The 19,233-nt window shown below is 36.3% G+C and overlaps 1 protein-coding gene across 1 annotated transcript in view; it reads right to left on the bottom strand.

Annotated features, from left to right (window-relative positions):
• Positions 1-18,927, bottom strand: part of LOC143680803 (complement factor H-related protein 3-like) — a 46,619-nt gene extending 27,692 nt beyond the window's left edge. Inside the window, exon 1 of the mRNA XM_077157306.1 lies at positions 18,756-18,927. Within this exon, the coding sequence (XP_077013421.1) occupies positions 18,756-18,813 (58 nt within the window). The 5' untranslated portion in view covers positions 18,814-18,927. The remainder of the gene's footprint in view (positions 1-18,755) is intronic.
• Positions 18,928-19,233: the final 306 nt, after the last annotated feature.

Raw genomic sequence — 19,233 nt, 5'->3', positions numbered from 1 at the left:
ACCACATGGTTCTTTCATATTGTTTTTTTCGTTGATATTACTTTTATTTTTCATTGATATATACTATATATTCACATAAAAGGCAAACATCCAAAGTGCACCGTCAATGAACCACAACACCATCACATAGCTGTGAACCCATCATCACAATTGACCTTTTCTTTCTTTTTTTATGATAAATAACATATATACAAAAAAGCAATACCTTTCAGAGCATATTGCAACAATTATTTGTAGATTTCAGAGTTTGGGATGGGTTACAATTCCACAACTCCGGATCTTTACTTCTAGCTATCTAAGACACCAGAGACTAAAAAAGACAAGACTAAGACACCTTACCCTTTCTGTACAACTCCACCATCAACCGTGATCCTTCTCCCACTCCCCTGGGGTGTTTGGATTATCAATGATTTGGGATAGGAGGATGGAAGAAGTGATACTTTGGAGGAGCTGGCCCCTCTGCGTTTCAGGACTTATCAGGTCCAGGGACCCATCTGGAGGTTGTAGGTTTCTGAAAAGTTACCCTAGTGCATAGAAATTTTGTAGAATCTCATATATAATGCCTTAGATATTCTTTAGGATTGGCAAGAATGGTTTTGGTTGGGGTTTGGCAAGCTATGACAAGTAGCAGTGTGTAACTGAAGCATGCATAAGAGTGCCCTCCAGAGTAGCCTCTCAACTCTATTTCAACTCCCCCAGCCACTGATACCTTATTTGTTATACTTCTTTTCCCCCTTTTGACGAAGAAGATGTAGTTGATGCCATGGTGCCATAGCCAGGTTCATCTCTGGGAGTCATCTCCCATGCCACCAGGCAGAATTTCATACCTGGATGTGATGTCCCATTTAGGGAGGAAGGCAGTGATTTCACTTGCCAAGTTGGGTTTAGGGAGAGAGAGGACGCATCTGAGCAACAAAAGAGGTTCTTCAGAAATAATTCTTAGGTGCACCTATAGGTAGGCTAAGCCTGTCCATTATATACATACACTTCAGAAGAGTAAGCCTCCAAGTTCAAGTGCTTGGCCTATTGATTTGGATGTCTTTAATGTTTCACACAGTATCAGGGTTTCCCCACTGGTTAAGTTTGAATAGTTTCATAATTTTTTCTCCATCCCTCAAAGGATTTTGGTTATCTGCTTAATGAGTTCTGGGATTTATCCAGGCATTCTATTAAGCTATAGAGGATCAAAAGCCCTCACTTTTATTATGGGCTCCTTTGTGTTTGGATTGTTTAAATGATCTATTCAGACAAGTTGAGTTAGATTATATGTTAAAGAAGATTTAGGTAATGGACAAAATAAGCCATTCTTCATTTGGTATTAAAGAGTAGATGAGTTTTAAAATATATCTAATGTCTTCCTTACCCCTGTGTTCTGAATTACCTTAATCTCGACTTGATTGGCTTCATTCTTATATCTAAATACCAGGTTATCCAAATATAAAACCACCTCTCAAAATGCAGAAATTACAATTGCTGCCCCAGATTAAATGTGACTACTAAAAAAGCTTACAATCTAAGCCCCTGTTTTCATATAAGGATTTTCTAAATGAGATGATACAATATTTTTCTTTGGTTTCTGGGTTATTTTGCTTCACCAAACATCCCACAGGTTCATTCACAAGATTGCATGCCTCACAACTTTGTTCCTATTTGTGACAGCACAATATTTGATAATATATATACATCATCATTCGTCAATTTACTTCTCAGCCAGTGCATCTTTTCATCACCTCCATTCATTGGGCATCATGTATGATGTCCAAAGCAAACAGTGCATCAATTCTCTCAATTTTAGATAATTTCATTGACTCCAAGAGAAAGATAACCAATAAACACACCCTCACCATATGGAAAATCCAAACCTCCCCTTAACACTTGTCCCTCCCCCCATCATTTACCCCTGGTATTGTTGTGGTACTATTGATGTTTTCCTGTTGAACATAGCTCACAGCATGCAATAGCAGTTTTCCCCCATATCTTGAACTTATTCACTCTTTGTCCAAGATTCATAACTTTGCAGCAGTTCATGCAAGAATTTACTAACATTTGTAGTATTAATCAGTGGGACACAGGGTCTATACAACCCCTTTCAATCCTGTTCACCTTCAATATGGTAATATTTCTTATAGAACCACTGGTGAACTGCCTTCACTTCTAATTATCCTTTGTATTTAAATTCAACTTCATTAGCCAACCATATACCCATCTCTAGCTTATATGTATCACTAGATCCCCTATAAGCCTCTGATTTTACCTTTACCATGATCATAAAGGTGGAGTCATGCAGTGTCTATCCCTTTGTGTGACTTATTTCACTCAGCATTATGTCTTCAAGGTCCATCCATCTTGTCATGTGCTTCAAGACATAATTTCATCTTGCTGCTGAATAATATTCCATTGTATGTGTATACTACATTTTGTTAATCCATTCAACTACTGATGGACATTTGGATTGTTTCCATCTTTTGGTGATTGTAAATAATGCTGTTATGAACATCAGTGTGCAAATATTTTTGTCACTGTTTTCAGCTCTTCTGGATATATACCATGTAGTGCTATTTCTGGGTCATAGGGCAACTTGATATTTAGTTTCCTAAGGAACCACCAAACTGTCTTCCACGGGGTCTGTACATTCTCACCAGCAGTGCATAAGTGTTCAGGTTTCTCCACATCCCTTCTAACATTTGTTGTTTCCTGTTTGTTTGTTTAATAATAGCCATTTTTTCTTCAAACACTTTTTATTGTGAAAAATAACATACATATAAAAAAGCAATAAATCTTCAAGTACATTTTAACAAATAGTTATACAACAGATTTTAAGGTTTGGTATGGGTGACAGTTCCATGATATTTCATTTTTTCTTCTAGCTTCTCTAAGACACTGGAGACCAAAATAACATAATAGTTATTCTTCTACATGTGAGGTAGAATCACGTTGTAATATTGATCTGCATTTCCTTTATAGCTAATGAAATTGAGCATCTCTTTATATGCTCTTTGGTCATCTGTATTTGCTCTTCAGAAAAATGCCTATTCATATCTTTAGCTCATTTTATAATTGGGTTGTTTGTTCTTTTGTTTTTGATTAGTATGATTTCATTATGTATATAGGATATCAAATCTTTATTCAATGTATGATTTTCAAATATTTTCTCCCATTGAGTTGGCTGCCTCATCATCTTTTCGACAGTCTTTTGAGGGACAAAAGCATTTGATTTTGAGGAGTTCCCATTTAACTATTATATTGTTTTTTTTTCTTGTGCTTCGGGTGTAATATTTAGGGATCTGCCTCCTATTACTAGGTCTTCAAGATATTTCCCTACATTTTCTTCTGGAAGCTTTATGGTACTTTTTCTTATATTTAGATGTTTGATCCACTTTGAGTTAATTTTTGTATAAGGTGTAAAGTAAGGAAAGAATCCTCTTTCATTCTTTTGGCTATTGATTTCAGTTTTCCCATGCCCATTTATTAAAAAAATGTATTTTGTCCTAGGTCAGAAGACTTGAGGGCCTTGTCGAAGATCAGTTGACCATAGATTTTGTGGCCAATTTCTGCACTCTTAATTCCATGGCATTCATCAATAATTCTATTTTTGTGTCAATACCGTGCTGTTTTGACCACTGTGACTTTTTAATAAATTTTGAAAATCAAAAAGTGTTAATGCTTACACTTCATTTATTCTTTTTAAGATGTTTTTAGCTACTTGAGGTCTCTTTCCCTTCCAGATGAATCTAGCTTTTCCAAATCTTCAAAGTGCTTTGTTGGATTTTTGATTGATCTGTAGACCAATTTGGGTAGAATTGACATATTAATTACATTTAACCTTCCTGTACGTGACCAAGGAATGTCTTTCTAACTATTTAGGTCTTTGATTTCTGTTAGTATTATGTAGTTTTCTGTGTGCAAGCCCTCTATGTCCCTAGTCAAGTTCATTCCTAGATGCTTGATTCTTTTTGTTGCTATTTTGAATGGAATTTTTCTTTAATTGTCTCAATTAGGTCTTTGCCTGAATATAGAAACATTAGTGATTTTTGCATCTTAATTTTATATTCCACCACCTTGCTGAATTTGTTCATTAGCTCAAGTAACTTAGTTGTAGATTTCAAGGATTTTCCAAGTATAGTATCATGTCATCTAAATGTAATGAAAGTTTTACTTCTTCCTTTCTGATTTGGATTTCTCTTACTTCTTTTTCTGCCTGATTGCTCTAGCTAGAACTTCTAGCACAACACTGAATAATGGTGAGAGTGAGCATCCTTGCCTCCTTCCTGACCTGAGGGGGAAAGCTTTCAGTCTCTTGCCATTCAGTATGATGTGGGCTATCAGTTTTTCATATATGCCCTTTATCATATTGAGGAAGTTACCTTTGACCCCTAGTTTTTGAAATGTTTTCTATCAGAAAAAGATCTTGAATTTTGACAAATGTTTTTTTAGCATCAATTGAGGTGATCATGTGATTTTTCCTTAGATTTGCTAATGTATTGTATTACATTAATTGATTTTCTTGTGTTGAGCCATCCTTGCATTATTGGTATAAACTCCACTTCATTTTTACATATAATTTTAAAATATGTTTTTGGATTTAATTTGTTAGTATTTTGTTGAGAACTTTGCATTTATGTTCATTAGGGAGATTAGCCTATAGTTTTCTCTTCTTATAGCATCTTCACCAGGTTTTGGTATTAAAGTGATTTAGCTTCACGAAATGTGTTAGTTAGTATTCCTTTTTCTTTAAATTTTTGAAAATTTGAGCAGGATTGGTGTTAATTCTTTTTGGAATGTTTGATAAAATTCACCTGTGAAGCCATCTGGCCCTGGGCTTTTCTATGTAGGAGGATTTTTGATGATTGATTGAATCTCTTTAATTGTGATATTTTTTGGGGGGAGGGATCTTCTATTTCTTCTTGTGTCAGTTTAGCTTGTTTGTATGTTTCCAGGAATTTGTCCATTGTATCTAAGTTGTCAGGTTTGTTGGCATATAGTTTTTAAAGTATGATCATATCATCTTTTTTTATTTCTTCTGAGTCTGTGATAACAACCCCCCTCTCATAGCTGATTTTGTTTATTTGCATCCTCTCTCTATTTTTCTTTTTCAGCCTTGCTAGGGGTTCATTGAATTACTGATTTTTTTCACAGAACTAACCTTTGGTATTATTGTTCCTTTCTATTATTGTTTTGCTCTCCATCTCATTTAACCCTGCTTTTATCTTTAAGTCTCTTCTTCTCTTTGCTTTGGGGTTGGTTTGCTGTTCTTTCTCATGTTCCTCCAGGTGGGCAGTTAAGTCCTCAACTTTTTTCTTTCTTCTCTGTTAATATAGGCATTTAGAACAATGCATTCCTCTCTCAGCACAGCCTATCATGCATCCCATAAGTTTTGACATGTTGTATTATCATTTTCATTAATCTTCAGATAGCTACTGATTTCTCTAGCAATTTCCTTTTTGACCCACTGGTTGTGTAAGGGTATGTTATTTAATCTCCATATATTTGTGAAAGTGCTTTGAATAATTTCAACGTTTTTAAATTTATAAAGAGTGTCTTTTTGCCCCAGTATATTACCTATTCTGGAGAATGTTCATGAGCACTAGAGAAGAATGTATATCCTGATGTTTTGGGGTGTAACAACCTATATATGTCTGCTAGGTCTAATTCATTTATCAACTTGTTTAAGTTCTCTATTTACTTGTTGATCCTCTGTCTGGTTCTATATATAGAGGAGAGTGGTGTATTGAAGCCTACTATCATTGTTAAAATAACTATTTCTCCCTTCATTTTTTGCCAATGTTTGTCTCATGTACTTTGGAGCTCCTTGATGGTAGTGTAAATATTTATAATTCTTATAAATTCTCAAAATTCTTGGCAAGTCATCCCTTTCATTAATATGTAGTGTCCTTCTTTGTCTCTTAGGATGACTTTACATACAAAGCCTATTTTGTGATATGAGTATAGCGACTCTTACTTTTTTTATTACAGCTTGCATGAAACATCTTTTTACATCCATTCACTTTCAATGTTTGCATGCTTGTGTCTAAAATGAGTCCTTTGTAAGCAGCATATAGCTAGATTATATTTCTTAACCCATTCTGCTTATCTGTATTTTTAATCGATAAGTTTAGTCTGTTAATATTCAAAGTATCAGACTGTGGGATACAGAGTAGAGAAGTCAGGGCACAAGGAGCACCACAGGGTGCAGATGTGTCCTTGCAGAGGGTGAGGGCTCTAAGGCAGTGGGGATGCAGATACATAAGTGTGTATGGGTGGGATGAAGTCACAAGGGTTGCAGGACATCAGTCAGGGTTGGGTGATGTCAGGTGGGCAGGACCAAGGCATGGTTGCACAGGTTTGGGAGTGTTTGGGCAATGGTGCATGCATGGGAAGAACCAGTGCTATGTAGCACAGATGTGCATGTAAACATCTGCCATGTGTGGGAGCAGAGCATGTGTCCCAAGGACTAGGATAAAGGTATGTACATGTGCAGGGCATGAGGGTGGGATGCAGGGGTCAAGAGGTTGGTGCATGGATGTGTGGGCACCTCACAGGAAATATGTGGCTGTGCCCATGCCCAGATCTGTGTGGTGGGATCCTAGTGTGTGTTGGTCTGGGGAACAGGGCCTTTGTGTGCCTGTGCCCACAGTTCAGGGGCAGTGAAACAGGATTGCACCAACATGGGCTGTGGGCAGATGTGGCCTGGATGCACAGGTCAGTGCTTGCCCTAAGCAGGGGTGGCGTCTTGGGGTGCATGTGTGCACGTATGTGAGTCGGGGTGGGATAGCTGGATGCTGATGTATGCATGCACAGAGCTCAGATGGGGTGGGAAGGTACTGCATGACAGTATGACCTAGGGGATTGTGTAACCTGAGGCATAGGGTGAGAGCCTGTAGCAAGAATGCACAGGTAACTGCCTGAAGGAGGCAGGGAGGATAAAGGGTGGGGTGGCATTCATGAGAATAGTGTATTCAAGGAACATGGCTTGACTTACTTACTTATCCAGGTCTCCCTGTGAATTCACTCCCGAGAACTCAGGGCTTCTGTTTGTAAGGGGTATGTTAGACTCTTTGCACTAGCTAGATGGTCTCCAGTTCCCTTTGTCTTAATTCTTTAGCTTTTGCAACCAGAGCCTCCCTCTGTGGTGTTGAGGGCCCTCTCAGGTCACTTACTCCCAGGAATTGCCAAACTTGTTGCCTTCCCATCACTTTCTAACTCTTCTTTGGAGTGGGGGTGAACTTGACTTATCCTATTCTACCATTTTCCCTCTCCTAGATTTTTACATTGATGCTCACCACTATCAGTCACCACCTCAGGGATATCTTCTCTGAAGACACTATTTATTTTATAAATGAATAGCTATGTCTCACATGTTGGTTTTATGTGATAATTATCCTTTATTTTGCTGTTTCCCTCTTCATATTCTCTGTGCAATTCAATTCATTTTTATAATAAAGAGCCCCTACCCCTTATGCCAATTTCTTCCTTTTTGGGATCTAAATCCATGTGCTCAGCATGGCTTCACATTGGAAATGTACATGTGTGTATTTCACAAGCACGTTCAACTTTCAATATGTCAGACTAAATTAGCATCTCTTTCTCTCAATATATGTCCTCCCTCCTATGTTCAACATTTTGGATTGTGACACAAGAACCTCATAACAGAATCCTTGAAATATATCCCATGTGCTTTCCTCATCATCAATCTAACCTTCCGCTAGACACCATATTCCACTAAGTTTTTTTTAAATCCTCTTAGTTGTAATTATGACTTATAAATCTTCTCTCCAAACAAGACTGCCACTCTGTATGTTCAGTTCTTAGCATGGGTCTTAAATTCATACCTCATCTTCCAGAATTATATGTGATTAATAAGTCTCTATTTCTAACAGGATGTTATCTCCATATTGTAATGGTTTTATTAAAAATAATATGTGGATACCTAAATACAAGTTTTAAATAAAATATGTCTTCAGTGATTTATGTTAAGAATTAATTAGTGCTAACCTTACATCTGTTCATTGTATATATATTTTTATTTTATCATTTCATTCTGCTATGTCTATTATTTTTCATTTACCCATTTCAATCCAGTAGTATATGTTTACTTAGATTTCACTTAATGTATGTACTCAAACTTTACACCAGTCTTTGAAGTCCAAAGCTATGAGATATAAATAACAACAGCATAACTAAGAGGTTGACAAAATGATATTGGGACAATTTTCTTAAATTAATGAAGAATAGAATGACTTCTGATCACTCTCAAGCACTGAACAAGAATCCTTTTTGATTTACTCTTTCAGGGCTTGTACATCAATGACCATAAATTGGTCGGTGAAACAACAGGAATTTATTTTCTCACACTTTGGAGAGCTAGAAGTCCAAAATCAATGCATCAGCAGGCCATGCTCTCTGCAATATCTGAGACATTGTGGGGTTGGCTTGCAGGCAGTCTTTGGCACTCTCTGGCTGCAGATTCATCTCGGCCTCTGTGCCAGTTTGAACCTGTGGCGTACCTTACAAAAGTCATGTCATTTAATCCTCATTCAATATTGCTTGGTGGGAACATTTTGATTGCTTCCATGGAGACATGACCCACCCAACTGTGGGTGGTAACTTTTCATTAGGTGGTTTCTGTGAAGATGTGTCTCCACCCATTCAAGGTGGGGTTGCTTACAGGAAACCTTCAAGAAGGAACCATTTGGAAAAAGTTTTAGAGCCCACACATCCAGAGACCTTTGGGGATGTATTAGGAAAACATTCCTGGAGGAGCTTCATGAAACAAGAAACTGGGAGAGAAAGCTAGCAGACTTTGCCACATGCCCTTCCACTGAGAGAGAAACCCTGAACTTTATTGGTCTCTCTTGAGTGAAGGTAACCTCTTGTTGGTGGCTTAATTTAGGATATTTTTATAAACTAGCCTTAATTTGGGCATTTTCATGGCTTTAGAACTATAAACTTGCAACTTGATAAGTTCCCCCTTTTAAAAGCCATGCTGTTTCCAATATATCACAATCTAGCAGCTTACAAATTAGAACACATATTGGTACCAGAGAACTGGAGTGTTGCTGTGGTTTGCAAATACTAAACATGTTGAAGCAAGCTTTTAAATGCATAAGGGGGAGATTCTGAAATTATGAGGAGCTTGATAGAGAAGGCTTAGAATGTTTTGAAGAGACTGTTGGCAGAATGTGGACTCTGAAGATATGTCTGATAAGACTCTAGACAGAAAGGAGGCACATGTTATTGCAAACTGGAAGAAAGGTGACCCTGGTTTTAAAGTGGCAGAGAATTCATCAAAACTGACTGATGGCTTTAAATGGACAGCAGATTTAAAAGCTAAGGTATCCAAATTAAATGTGTTAAGTGCAGCCTGGTTTCCCCTTGCAGTTTATAGCAAAATGTGATGGGAAAGAGATAAGATGAGAACTGAACTCTTGGGTACAAAGGAATCATAAGTTGATGCTCTGCAAAATTCTGAACTTCCAGGAAGGGAGACCCCAGAGATTGGTGCCGAACATAAGGATGTGACTAAATGTGGAACCAGTCAGCTATTTCAAAGAAAGCCAGGATTGGAGATGGAGTTATCTAGAAAGGATTTGTGGAAATTCCTTCTGTCTGATGGGCATGATCCTTGCCTACTCCATGGAAGGTAAACAAGAGTGTTGTGGGATCCGTATAAATGGAAATGCTGCCAATATGGACTAAAACACTCAGTTGAGGGACAAAGTGAAGATAGGATATCTTCAGAGGAATAACCATGTAAGTTGAGGACAGAGTACCCACCCAACTACTTGGAGAGGGTGGGTTTGCCTCAAAGGCAGGGGGTGGGTCTTCCACCCCCTTGCAGTGGAAAAATTGTGCTGCCTTGGTCCTTGGAGGGTGTGGAACACATTCCTTGGGAACTGGGGAGAGCCTGGCTGCCACCACATGTGGGGTGGGGTATATGCTCCAGAGATGGCAGAGAGTCTAAATGTGGCCCTGATGCTTGGAGACAGTGGAGCTAAGTAAAAGGTGATCTCCCTGATGTCCTCCAAATTTGCATTTGAAAAGAGATGGGCCACTGTGTAGACCCTTGGAAAGGGTGGGGCAGCTGCTTTCTCAAGCCCCAAGATAAATGACTCTCAGACTTTGAAATCTAAGGGAATTTGCCCTGCAACTTTTAGCAACCATATGGTTATAGTGACCCCTGTGTTACTTTCAATTTCCCCTTCTAGAAATGGGAATATGTATACTATGATGGTACTGCCTTTGTATATTGGCAGCAGATAAGTTGTTGTGGGTTTTGCAGATTCAGAATCAGAGGAGTATTTTGCCTTAGGACAGACCATGTCTGTAACAAACTTTGATGAGATTTTGTACTGTTTATGATTTTGTATTGTATTTCTATTGTTACTTAAATTGTTTAAGGTTTTCTGATATTGCTATAGAATGAACGTATTTTGCATTTGCAAGTGATGGGATGTGCTGGTTCGAATCTGTGGTGTACCCCAGAAAAACCATGTCTAAATTCTCATTCAATGTTGCTGGGCAGAGCTTTTTGATTGTTTACATGGAGCTGTGCCTCCAGTGCATGACAAGATCTATCTCCTTATCTGACTGCAAGTAACTGGCTGAGTCCAAATTTTCTCTACTTATAAAGTATTGGATTTAAGTCTCATACTTGATTCAATTTGCCCTCAACTGAATAGGATTTGGGGGATCCTATGAACAAATGAGTCCACACCCAGAGGACCATGGGTTAACACTTGAACATGTCCTATGAGGGACATTATTCAATCTCTAACCCCTTGACAAATGTAATTCCCTACTCATGTATTCTCCTTTAAAATGAGAGATGCTATTGAAACGTTACCAAGGATGCGTGCCTCTATTCAAAACAATGGTATTTGAGACTGTCCAAATATGTTGGGTCATAGATTTTTTTTCCTGTTAAAAACAGCCATTAAGCATTTGAAGAAAAATTAAGAAATCAAGGTTATCGTTATGTGATTTTAATCAGTAGTCTGTGCAGGAAAAGGAAAGATTTGGAACAAAAGTCGCTTTTACTTAGAACTAAGATTATTGATCAATACTTAGCAATAAAGATTATTGATATTAATGATTTATCTTGTGGAAAATAGTTTCCATTCCCAGTGCCTTTGCTTAGCATCTCCTGTCCTAAAAAAACAAGACATGAAATGTAATTTTGATTTTTTAATTTGTGTTTGTACTTGTGACCAAGAAGTGAAAAAAAATGAAGGAAAGTGTTCTGTAAATATGTAGTGTTGCATGTGGGTGTGTGTGTGTGCATGATTGAGTGAACTTTTCAAGAGAAGCAAATCTTGGAACTGTATCATTCCTAGGAAAACAGTGAAATTTTCCTTTTGGAAACAGTGTGCACTAAGCAAGAATTTTAAGTGGAAATCTGTGACTTAGAAAAATAATTAGAATAAGCAGATGTTTGGATGAAGAGGATATGTTCCACTGAGATGTATGTCTACATAAAATGGAGCACCTGAAATCATACATTCCACTCATTGAAAGTGAGAATGGAGTTTTATTCTCAATTTTATCCTTAATACAAAGAAAAGGGCCTGACTTAAATGTGCTTAATAAGTTACATTCTGATAATTGGACGACAGATTATCTATTTAAGAGGAACTCTGAAAGTAAAACATATGATGGAGCCTAATGCTGAAGGAATGGATAAATGCCTTTCTGTGTTTAGTAATCATAAATACTATGAAGAAATATTGAGCAACACAATATTTCCTTGACCCAGTGTTCGTTATTATATTTCTAAAACTATTTTATTAACAGTGTTTGAAAGTGAAGGTTGTTCAGAAAGGATGTTCTCCTAGAAGCTAACTGTGGGCTCAAGCCAATTTTTCTTAAAAATTTTAAAATTAACTCCAAAATTAACTCTAGTTTTTGTAAAAGAGGATAATCAAAGTAAGATTTAAACATGCAATTATGAAACATATGATTTAAAGTTCAGAAGGACTCCCCCTACGGTATGGCAATATCTGTAGACATCAATTGTTTAGAAATTCACTCCACCTGTGAGTCCATGTAGAATACCACTTCAACTTGTTGCATTCTCTGTGGCAGCCCACATTCAATCCTAACTCAGTCCTTTTCATGAATGTTTGCAGAAATCTCAGATAATCATTACCATGCTACAGCCATATCTTCTTGATATTATTCTTACAGTATATCTAAAACCTTTCAACTGGCTATAGTCTCACTTCTAAACCATGGTAATTTGAGCCCATCCCTATTAGTTTGTTAAAATTGTCAGATTGCAGTTTTAACAATGTTTAATGGAATGATGCTTAAAAAGAGAGTTTATTGTGTAACAAGTTTACAGTTCTAAGTCCACAAAAATGTCCAAACTAAGGCATCCAAGGAAGAATACCTTGGCTCAAGCAAAGTTGATATCTGTCACATGGGAAGGCATGTGGTTGGCCTCTGCTGGTCCTTGTTCCTGTTTTCATTCATTCCAAATTATAATATCAGTGGTTTCCCGTCTGTATCTGTGGGTCTACACTTAGCTACTCTGGGACACAACCCTGTGTCCTGGCCTGCTTAGCATCTCATGGGAAGGCACATGGACATATCTGCTAGGCTCCAAACATCCCTGTCTAGGCATCTGCTCTCTCTGTTGGCAGTTCTAAGGCATCACCAAAGCAATTGTTCTCCAAGCTTCTGTGTGCTGCGAACTTTCTCCAAAATGTTTCTAATTTTAAAGGGGATGTATTACATCTCCATGGAACCAATCCATTCACAATTTCCACCCCACAATGCTGAATTAGATGAAAAGAATCTGGAAGCCCCCAGAAGATTAGATCAAGAAAAAGTCGTGGCTCTTCTGGGGTACATAAAAGCTTCAAACTGGCACACCTGGACTTTTAAATGTGGCATGCTAAGTAGAACACATAATATGGATTTAATTTTTGGTGGGCAAAGGACATGGCTGACATTACTTATTTGGCTCTGAGCAACATCCTTCCATTAAGAAAACTAAGAAATACAGATTTTTTCCAGCAGCAACATCATTGTTGATTCATGTTAGACCCACAGTTAAAATCTCCATGTTCTTTCATTTAATTTCATAATTTCCTCAACTGATAGTAAAATAATTTACTTTTCACAGCAAAAATCAGGCTGCAGAGGATGCAATGTAACTGTCTGAGAATTGGACATCCCTGGAATTAGGAGTCCTGGGTTTTTTTGACTGCTCTAGAGCTGTTTTTAGACAACCAATATTTAATTAGCTATTGAAGCTTTCTGGTCCTCTTTCTATCTTCAGAGTAAGAGGCTCATGCTAACTGCTCTCAAAGTGGATCTTACAGATATGAAATTCTATGCTTTATTTTTCTGAGGTATTGTATTTATCATTGAGAGTTGATTCCTAGAAAAATTAATCCTCTGGTTCAGAGAAAAAAATACATACTTAAAAACTATAAAAAGAAAAATGATTGATACATTACAAATGTGATAACAAAGAAAGATAACATTATCTTTACTCGAAGGATTTGGACTCCATTCAAATTTAGTGCACACAACATCTCCTCTTTCACTGTATTCAAAATCTTTGTTACATAGATATTGAATTCGCTCATTCTCTCTATAAATGCTCTTGTGAGCTATAGCACCTCCATTGTTAATCTCTGGTGACTTTCAGGAAATATTTAAATCATTGGGAGTAAATTTCAAAATTTTAATAATGAACTGAGTAACTGTTATCAAGACTTAGGTTAATAAAAACAGAAAATTTTTTTCAACTAAATAATTCAGCCAGTCATATAAAATATAATTTCTGTTTTGACTAGCATGCTTGATAAATGATTTATTTGTTGCTCTTAACATTTGTTTTTGTAGTAAGTTAAATTTTAACTAAAATAATGTTGCTTATGTTTATTTGAGTTTGGGGTCAGTGGCTCCTCTTAAAACAAATGGTGGCCAGTGACATTTTATTATACAAAATCAAATACAGAGATTTACTGTGATAAATATTTTTACTAAGTAAGCTTTAAAAATCATGAACTTTCTGCTTTTATATTATAGAGTAATAGATTTCTGCAATAGTTTGTTGAGGAACTTAATTTAAGTCATTGCCAATACACCTCTGAAATGTAACTGACCTGTTTTAGAGTCTTTACACTCCATCCAGTTTTTCTATTTAAAAAATCAAAACAAAACCTGGCCACCATCTGTGGTACTATCTTCTCTCAATCATGTTTCTCTGGGATTATATCACTGTAACTACTTATCTGAACCTGTTCAACTGCTTTTCTAATACATCTCCTTGAATATAACTTAGTGAACTTTCGTAGTGTCACTTATTGTTTGCTTGATTCTCATATCAATGTGAGTAAAAGCAAATTTCTTCAACATGGTGTGTACAGCATCTCAGAGCCCTGCACAGGTCTATCTGTAACCTGTCCCTGACTTCTCCACCTGCATCCTACACTAGGGTCCCTGGGAACAATGAACAGCATCAGCAGAGCTTCATGCTCATTGAAGTCTCACTGCAGTCACATCTGATGACATTCGTACGTGCTTCTCCACCACATCTTTTATATAAGAAACCTGACTTTTTCATTTAAGACTTATATGTCTTATCTGAGTCATTTAAGTCTTATCATTAGGACATATTATCATTTAGGACATATCATCAAGACAACTCTTGGCCTTTAAGACATATCATCAGCAGTTATAGAAAGTTTTCACTAACCATAGCTATATCTACTTGTAAGAATGCAAGCTTCCACACAGGCTTCTAGAATACACTGCATTTGCTATGCTGAATATAAATATCAGTTTATCATTATTGACTCTAAGTATAAGCTTGCTCAAAAGGACTCCTAAGAACATGCCTGCCTTTCACTGTGGGTAGATTAGACTAAGGAATTGTGAAGAACTTGAAGATTTTGTATAGTGTTAAGCAGTAAATGTGGTAGCAGTTTCTGATATCAGTATCAATAATATGAAGTATGTTTTTAAGTTAAACAACTTGATTGTAATATTTAACTACAAAAACCAACATCATCAGATTGGCCATTGTGTGGTTTGAAAGGATTATGTGACCTAGAAAAGCCATGCTCTAATCCTGAACCAATTTGTGGTGGCAGATGCTTCTTTGAATCCCTGCTGAGTACTGTAGGCTGGAAACTTGATTAGATTGCCTCCACGGAAATCTTATCCATGCAATTGTGGGTGGTAACTTTTGATTAGATGATTTCCATGGAGGTGGCTCTCCACCTATTGAAGGTGGGATTGCTTACTGAAGTTCTTTAAGAAGGAACCATTTTGGAAAAACCTTTACACCAACAGAGCCATTAGACCCATGAGAGCTCAGGCAGCCAGAGACCTTTGGAGATGAAGAAGGAATACACCCTGGGAAAGCTTCATGAAGTGAGGAGTCTGGAGAGAAAGCTAGCAGATGGTGCCATGTTCACCATGTGCCTTTCCAGTTGACAGAGAAACCCTGAACTTCATCAGCCTTTCTTGAGTGAAGGTAACCTCCTCTTGGTACCTTAATTTCAACATTTTTATAGACTTGTTTTGATTGGGGCATTTTCATAGCCTTAGAACTGTAAATTTGCAACCTAATAAGTTCCCCCCTTTAAAAGCCATTCTGTTTCTGGTATATTGCAATCTTGCAGCTAGCAAACTTGAAGAGTCATGATACAAAATTGAAAGGTATTATACCTAAAGTAATCTTGGCTTACAATTTACTATAGACTTAACTATTTGAGGCAACACTTCATTTAGTGGCTTCAATTCAGTTCATCAAGTATTTACGATACCCTCAAAGTGCAAATATAAACCGAGGATGCTTCTTGGAAGAGTTATTTGAACACAGAATGTCATCATGGTGCATCAGTGGAAATAATTAACACATGCTAATCTTTTAAAATTAAAAAAAAAACTATACTGGAAGCCAGTATTACCAAATTGCATCTATGTAATTTTACATAGATGCAAATGCTTGACATCTACTGTATCCTCTATTGTCAGGTAACCTAGGTTTTAATTTCATCTCTACTATTTACCCCTTGGTAACATAGGATATGTAATTTTACTGTTTTAGATCACAGTTTCTTCAGATATAAAAAAGACGATTATAGTACATAAATCATAGATTTTTTTTTGAAGAAAAACTCTGAGGCTATACTTTATGCTTCCTCAGAGCTCAGGACCCAAGTTCATGTGCTCATTGGCTGGATAGATTAGGAAAGCACAGCTTTGGGGACTCAGGAATAAGCACCTGGTGCCATTCCTGTTCCCCTGTCCTGTGCAGTGTGGACCGAGTCTACACTCTTCTCATGGGTACCTCACCCTGTTCGGATAGGGAAAAACTGACTTTGGAAACTCCTTTCCAGCATGCCACCACTCCCAGAATTTTCCCTCTAGGGAAAAGCAGCTTGAGGCAAAAATGAAAGCAATGTAAGAAACTACTGATGTAGGCAGATGGGGCAAAAATGATCTACCTTGAAAAACTGGAAGAGGGATAGGGTCTGTTTCCTTAGAAATAGAAGGTCCACTCAATCTCCTGAAAACATAGAACTCTAAAGCAGTTAATAATCACAAGTCCAGGACAAGACACAGTCTCATAAATGGTAAGACGCTGCACTTGTCAATCATCTTGGTTGAACTTTCCTGATAAGATGGCTGACACTAGAGACAATCTCTTCGTATGTCAGGCTGGTTACACTATCAAGAAATAAACATGTCTGGTAATAAATCCCAGAGTTAACATTTTAAAATATTAAAATACACAGTGGCCAATAAAAGAGTACAAGACAAACAACAAAACAGGAAATGACAGTCAATCCAAAAGAGAGGGATAAAAATCTAGAAAACACTAACAAAGAAGAGCAGATTCTGGGCATCCCAAACAAAGATCTTAAAAAATGATCATCAGTATGCTCAAAGAGATGAAGGTAGAAACAGAGAAATAACTAAGGGATATCAAGAAAACAATGAATAAGCAACATGAGAATATTAGGAAAATCATAGAAATTTTAAAAAGAAATCAAACAGATCCACTGGAATTAGAAACAATAATAACTGAAATTTAAAATTCTAAGGAGGGTGACAATAGCAGATTAGAGCTAGCAGAAGAAAGAACTAGCAAACTGAAAGACAAGATAATTGAAGTGAGTCAGGCTGAGCAGCAGAATGCAACAAGAATTATAAAAAGTGAAAATAGCCCAAGAGACTTCTGAGACACCACCAAGTGTGCACATTATGTGAGTCTCTGAAGCATAAGAAAGAGAGAAATTACATAAAGAAATTGAATACTCCTGCCCTAAATATAAGCCACAGCAGCCTTTCAGTTTCGCATCAAACAATAGGATTGTTTTAATGCATCAAGGCTATTGCATGTATGTAGGTTCTTTTCAGAATTTAACCTTAAAAGTAACAACTGTAGAGGACTCCCGAATTCATCTTTTATGAAATATATTCCTTCCCTTTGTTTCATTATCCTATATAATTTTTTCATTATCATATAAATCATTCAAAACCTTTAATTTTTCTTTCCTGTATTTTTATCATTATTGTATTTTTAATGTCCACCACTTGACAACATATCTGTGAAGAAAGAGGCACTGACTCTCATAAACTTCTACAACTCCAACACTCTTGGAATAAATTGGCAGATAAAAGGCTCACAACAAATATTTATTAGAGGAATTAACAATAATCTATTTCCACCACTAGAGCATGCAGAAGCAGATGCTTCCATTTGTTTTCGGTATCTTACTACCAATGCTCACAAATTCCTTCTGCAAAACCTACTACTTTTTTGTCCCCATATAAAAGCATGGGAAAATAGAATTCACATTCTCCTCAAATATATTCCTATTGTTCATATTGTTTCCTAAGAAAGAATTTCAATGTTCTAAATAATACACAGGAAATTTAAATTTCTGACCTAGAAACTTCTTACAATTTAGGTCTTATCATTAAATAATTTTATAAATTTAATAGTAAAATGGGATAAATTAATTTTTTATTCACATATATGATTTTGTAAATGTAACATAAGAAATTCAACTTTATGTGAAATTTAACCGAGTGATTTTATGTCATTTCACTATGAACATTAAATACGTATTCTTTGAACATAGAAGAATCTTTCAGCTTTTCACTGTCATCTTGTTGATTTTCAATTATTGCCAACATTTAAATCATATCCTAAATTAATGAATAATTATCCTTTATTTTACTAATCCAATTTATGAATTTATAATTTCTTTAGCTTAATTATCCCACTTGTGTTACTGATTTAGAGGCTGGTAAAATCTATGAGGAAGAGCACCAAGGTATGGTTTGAGACCTTTTAGAGTTACATGAGGCCTGAACTTTTAAAGAATATTTCCAAGATTAAAATCACATAGAAAAATGTAATATCTGAGGAAAGAGCATTGGAGTGGCTCTACCCAAGTGGGTGTTTACTTTTAAAAACTTGACTGTGACAGTTCTGGATTTTTAAAATGACAGATTTTAAAAATATGTAATGAAGAATTTATTATTTTAGTAATAGAAATCATTTAAGATTTATATTTGCTTCAATATTTTCCAAGAACTGAGAGAAGCTAAAATTGATTTGCATTTATGTCTCACAATATGGAATATTCTTATCATTTATAATCTCACAACATAGAAAATTCTTATCAGTTAATCCAGCCAAAACTATAGACACATGAAAGTAGAAATGACATATAGCTGCATGTAAGAGAAAATGAGTGTTCAAATCTGTTTCAACTTACCTTTTCCCCCAGCAAAGGAAACCCACAAGCTGAGAATGACATTGATAAAGAATAGCATATTAGATATTCCTGATGGAGTATAGATGCATATATTCCAGTTGCACTACTTCAATTTGCAAAAGCCTTCAGTAGCAGTTATTAAGTGTGACTCTTTGAACTTGAAAGCATTAAATGCAGCTAGCTAATTGATGTCATTTAGTAAATATCAAAGTTCAAAAAGTTTTGCAAATCAGGATTAGTTTCTATGAGTGGTTTCACAATAATTTGTTAAATTCATCATCTGCTATGCATGTGTACAACTTTCTGTGTAAGCAGAAATGGATTGACTAGAAAAATATTTTATTAAATATTAATCTTTAAGCAAAAATTTCTTGAAAATCGGTGAGGTCCTTTGTGAACCATTTGATTCATATTGAATGACTCTGAGTCTATGTCATGAAAACTTTTTTTGTCCTTTAGTTACTGTCACCCCATTTTA

The sequence above is a fragment of the Tamandua tetradactyla genome, chromosome 4 (genome assembly GCF_023851605.1).
Source record: "Tamandua tetradactyla isolate mTamTet1 chromosome 4, mTamTet1.pri, whole genome shotgun sequence".
In the NCBI taxonomy this organism is placed as follows: Eukaryota; Metazoa; Chordata; class Mammalia; order Pilosa; family Myrmecophagidae; genus Tamandua; species Tamandua tetradactyla.
This window is presented reverse-complemented; position numbering and strand designations above follow the sequence as displayed.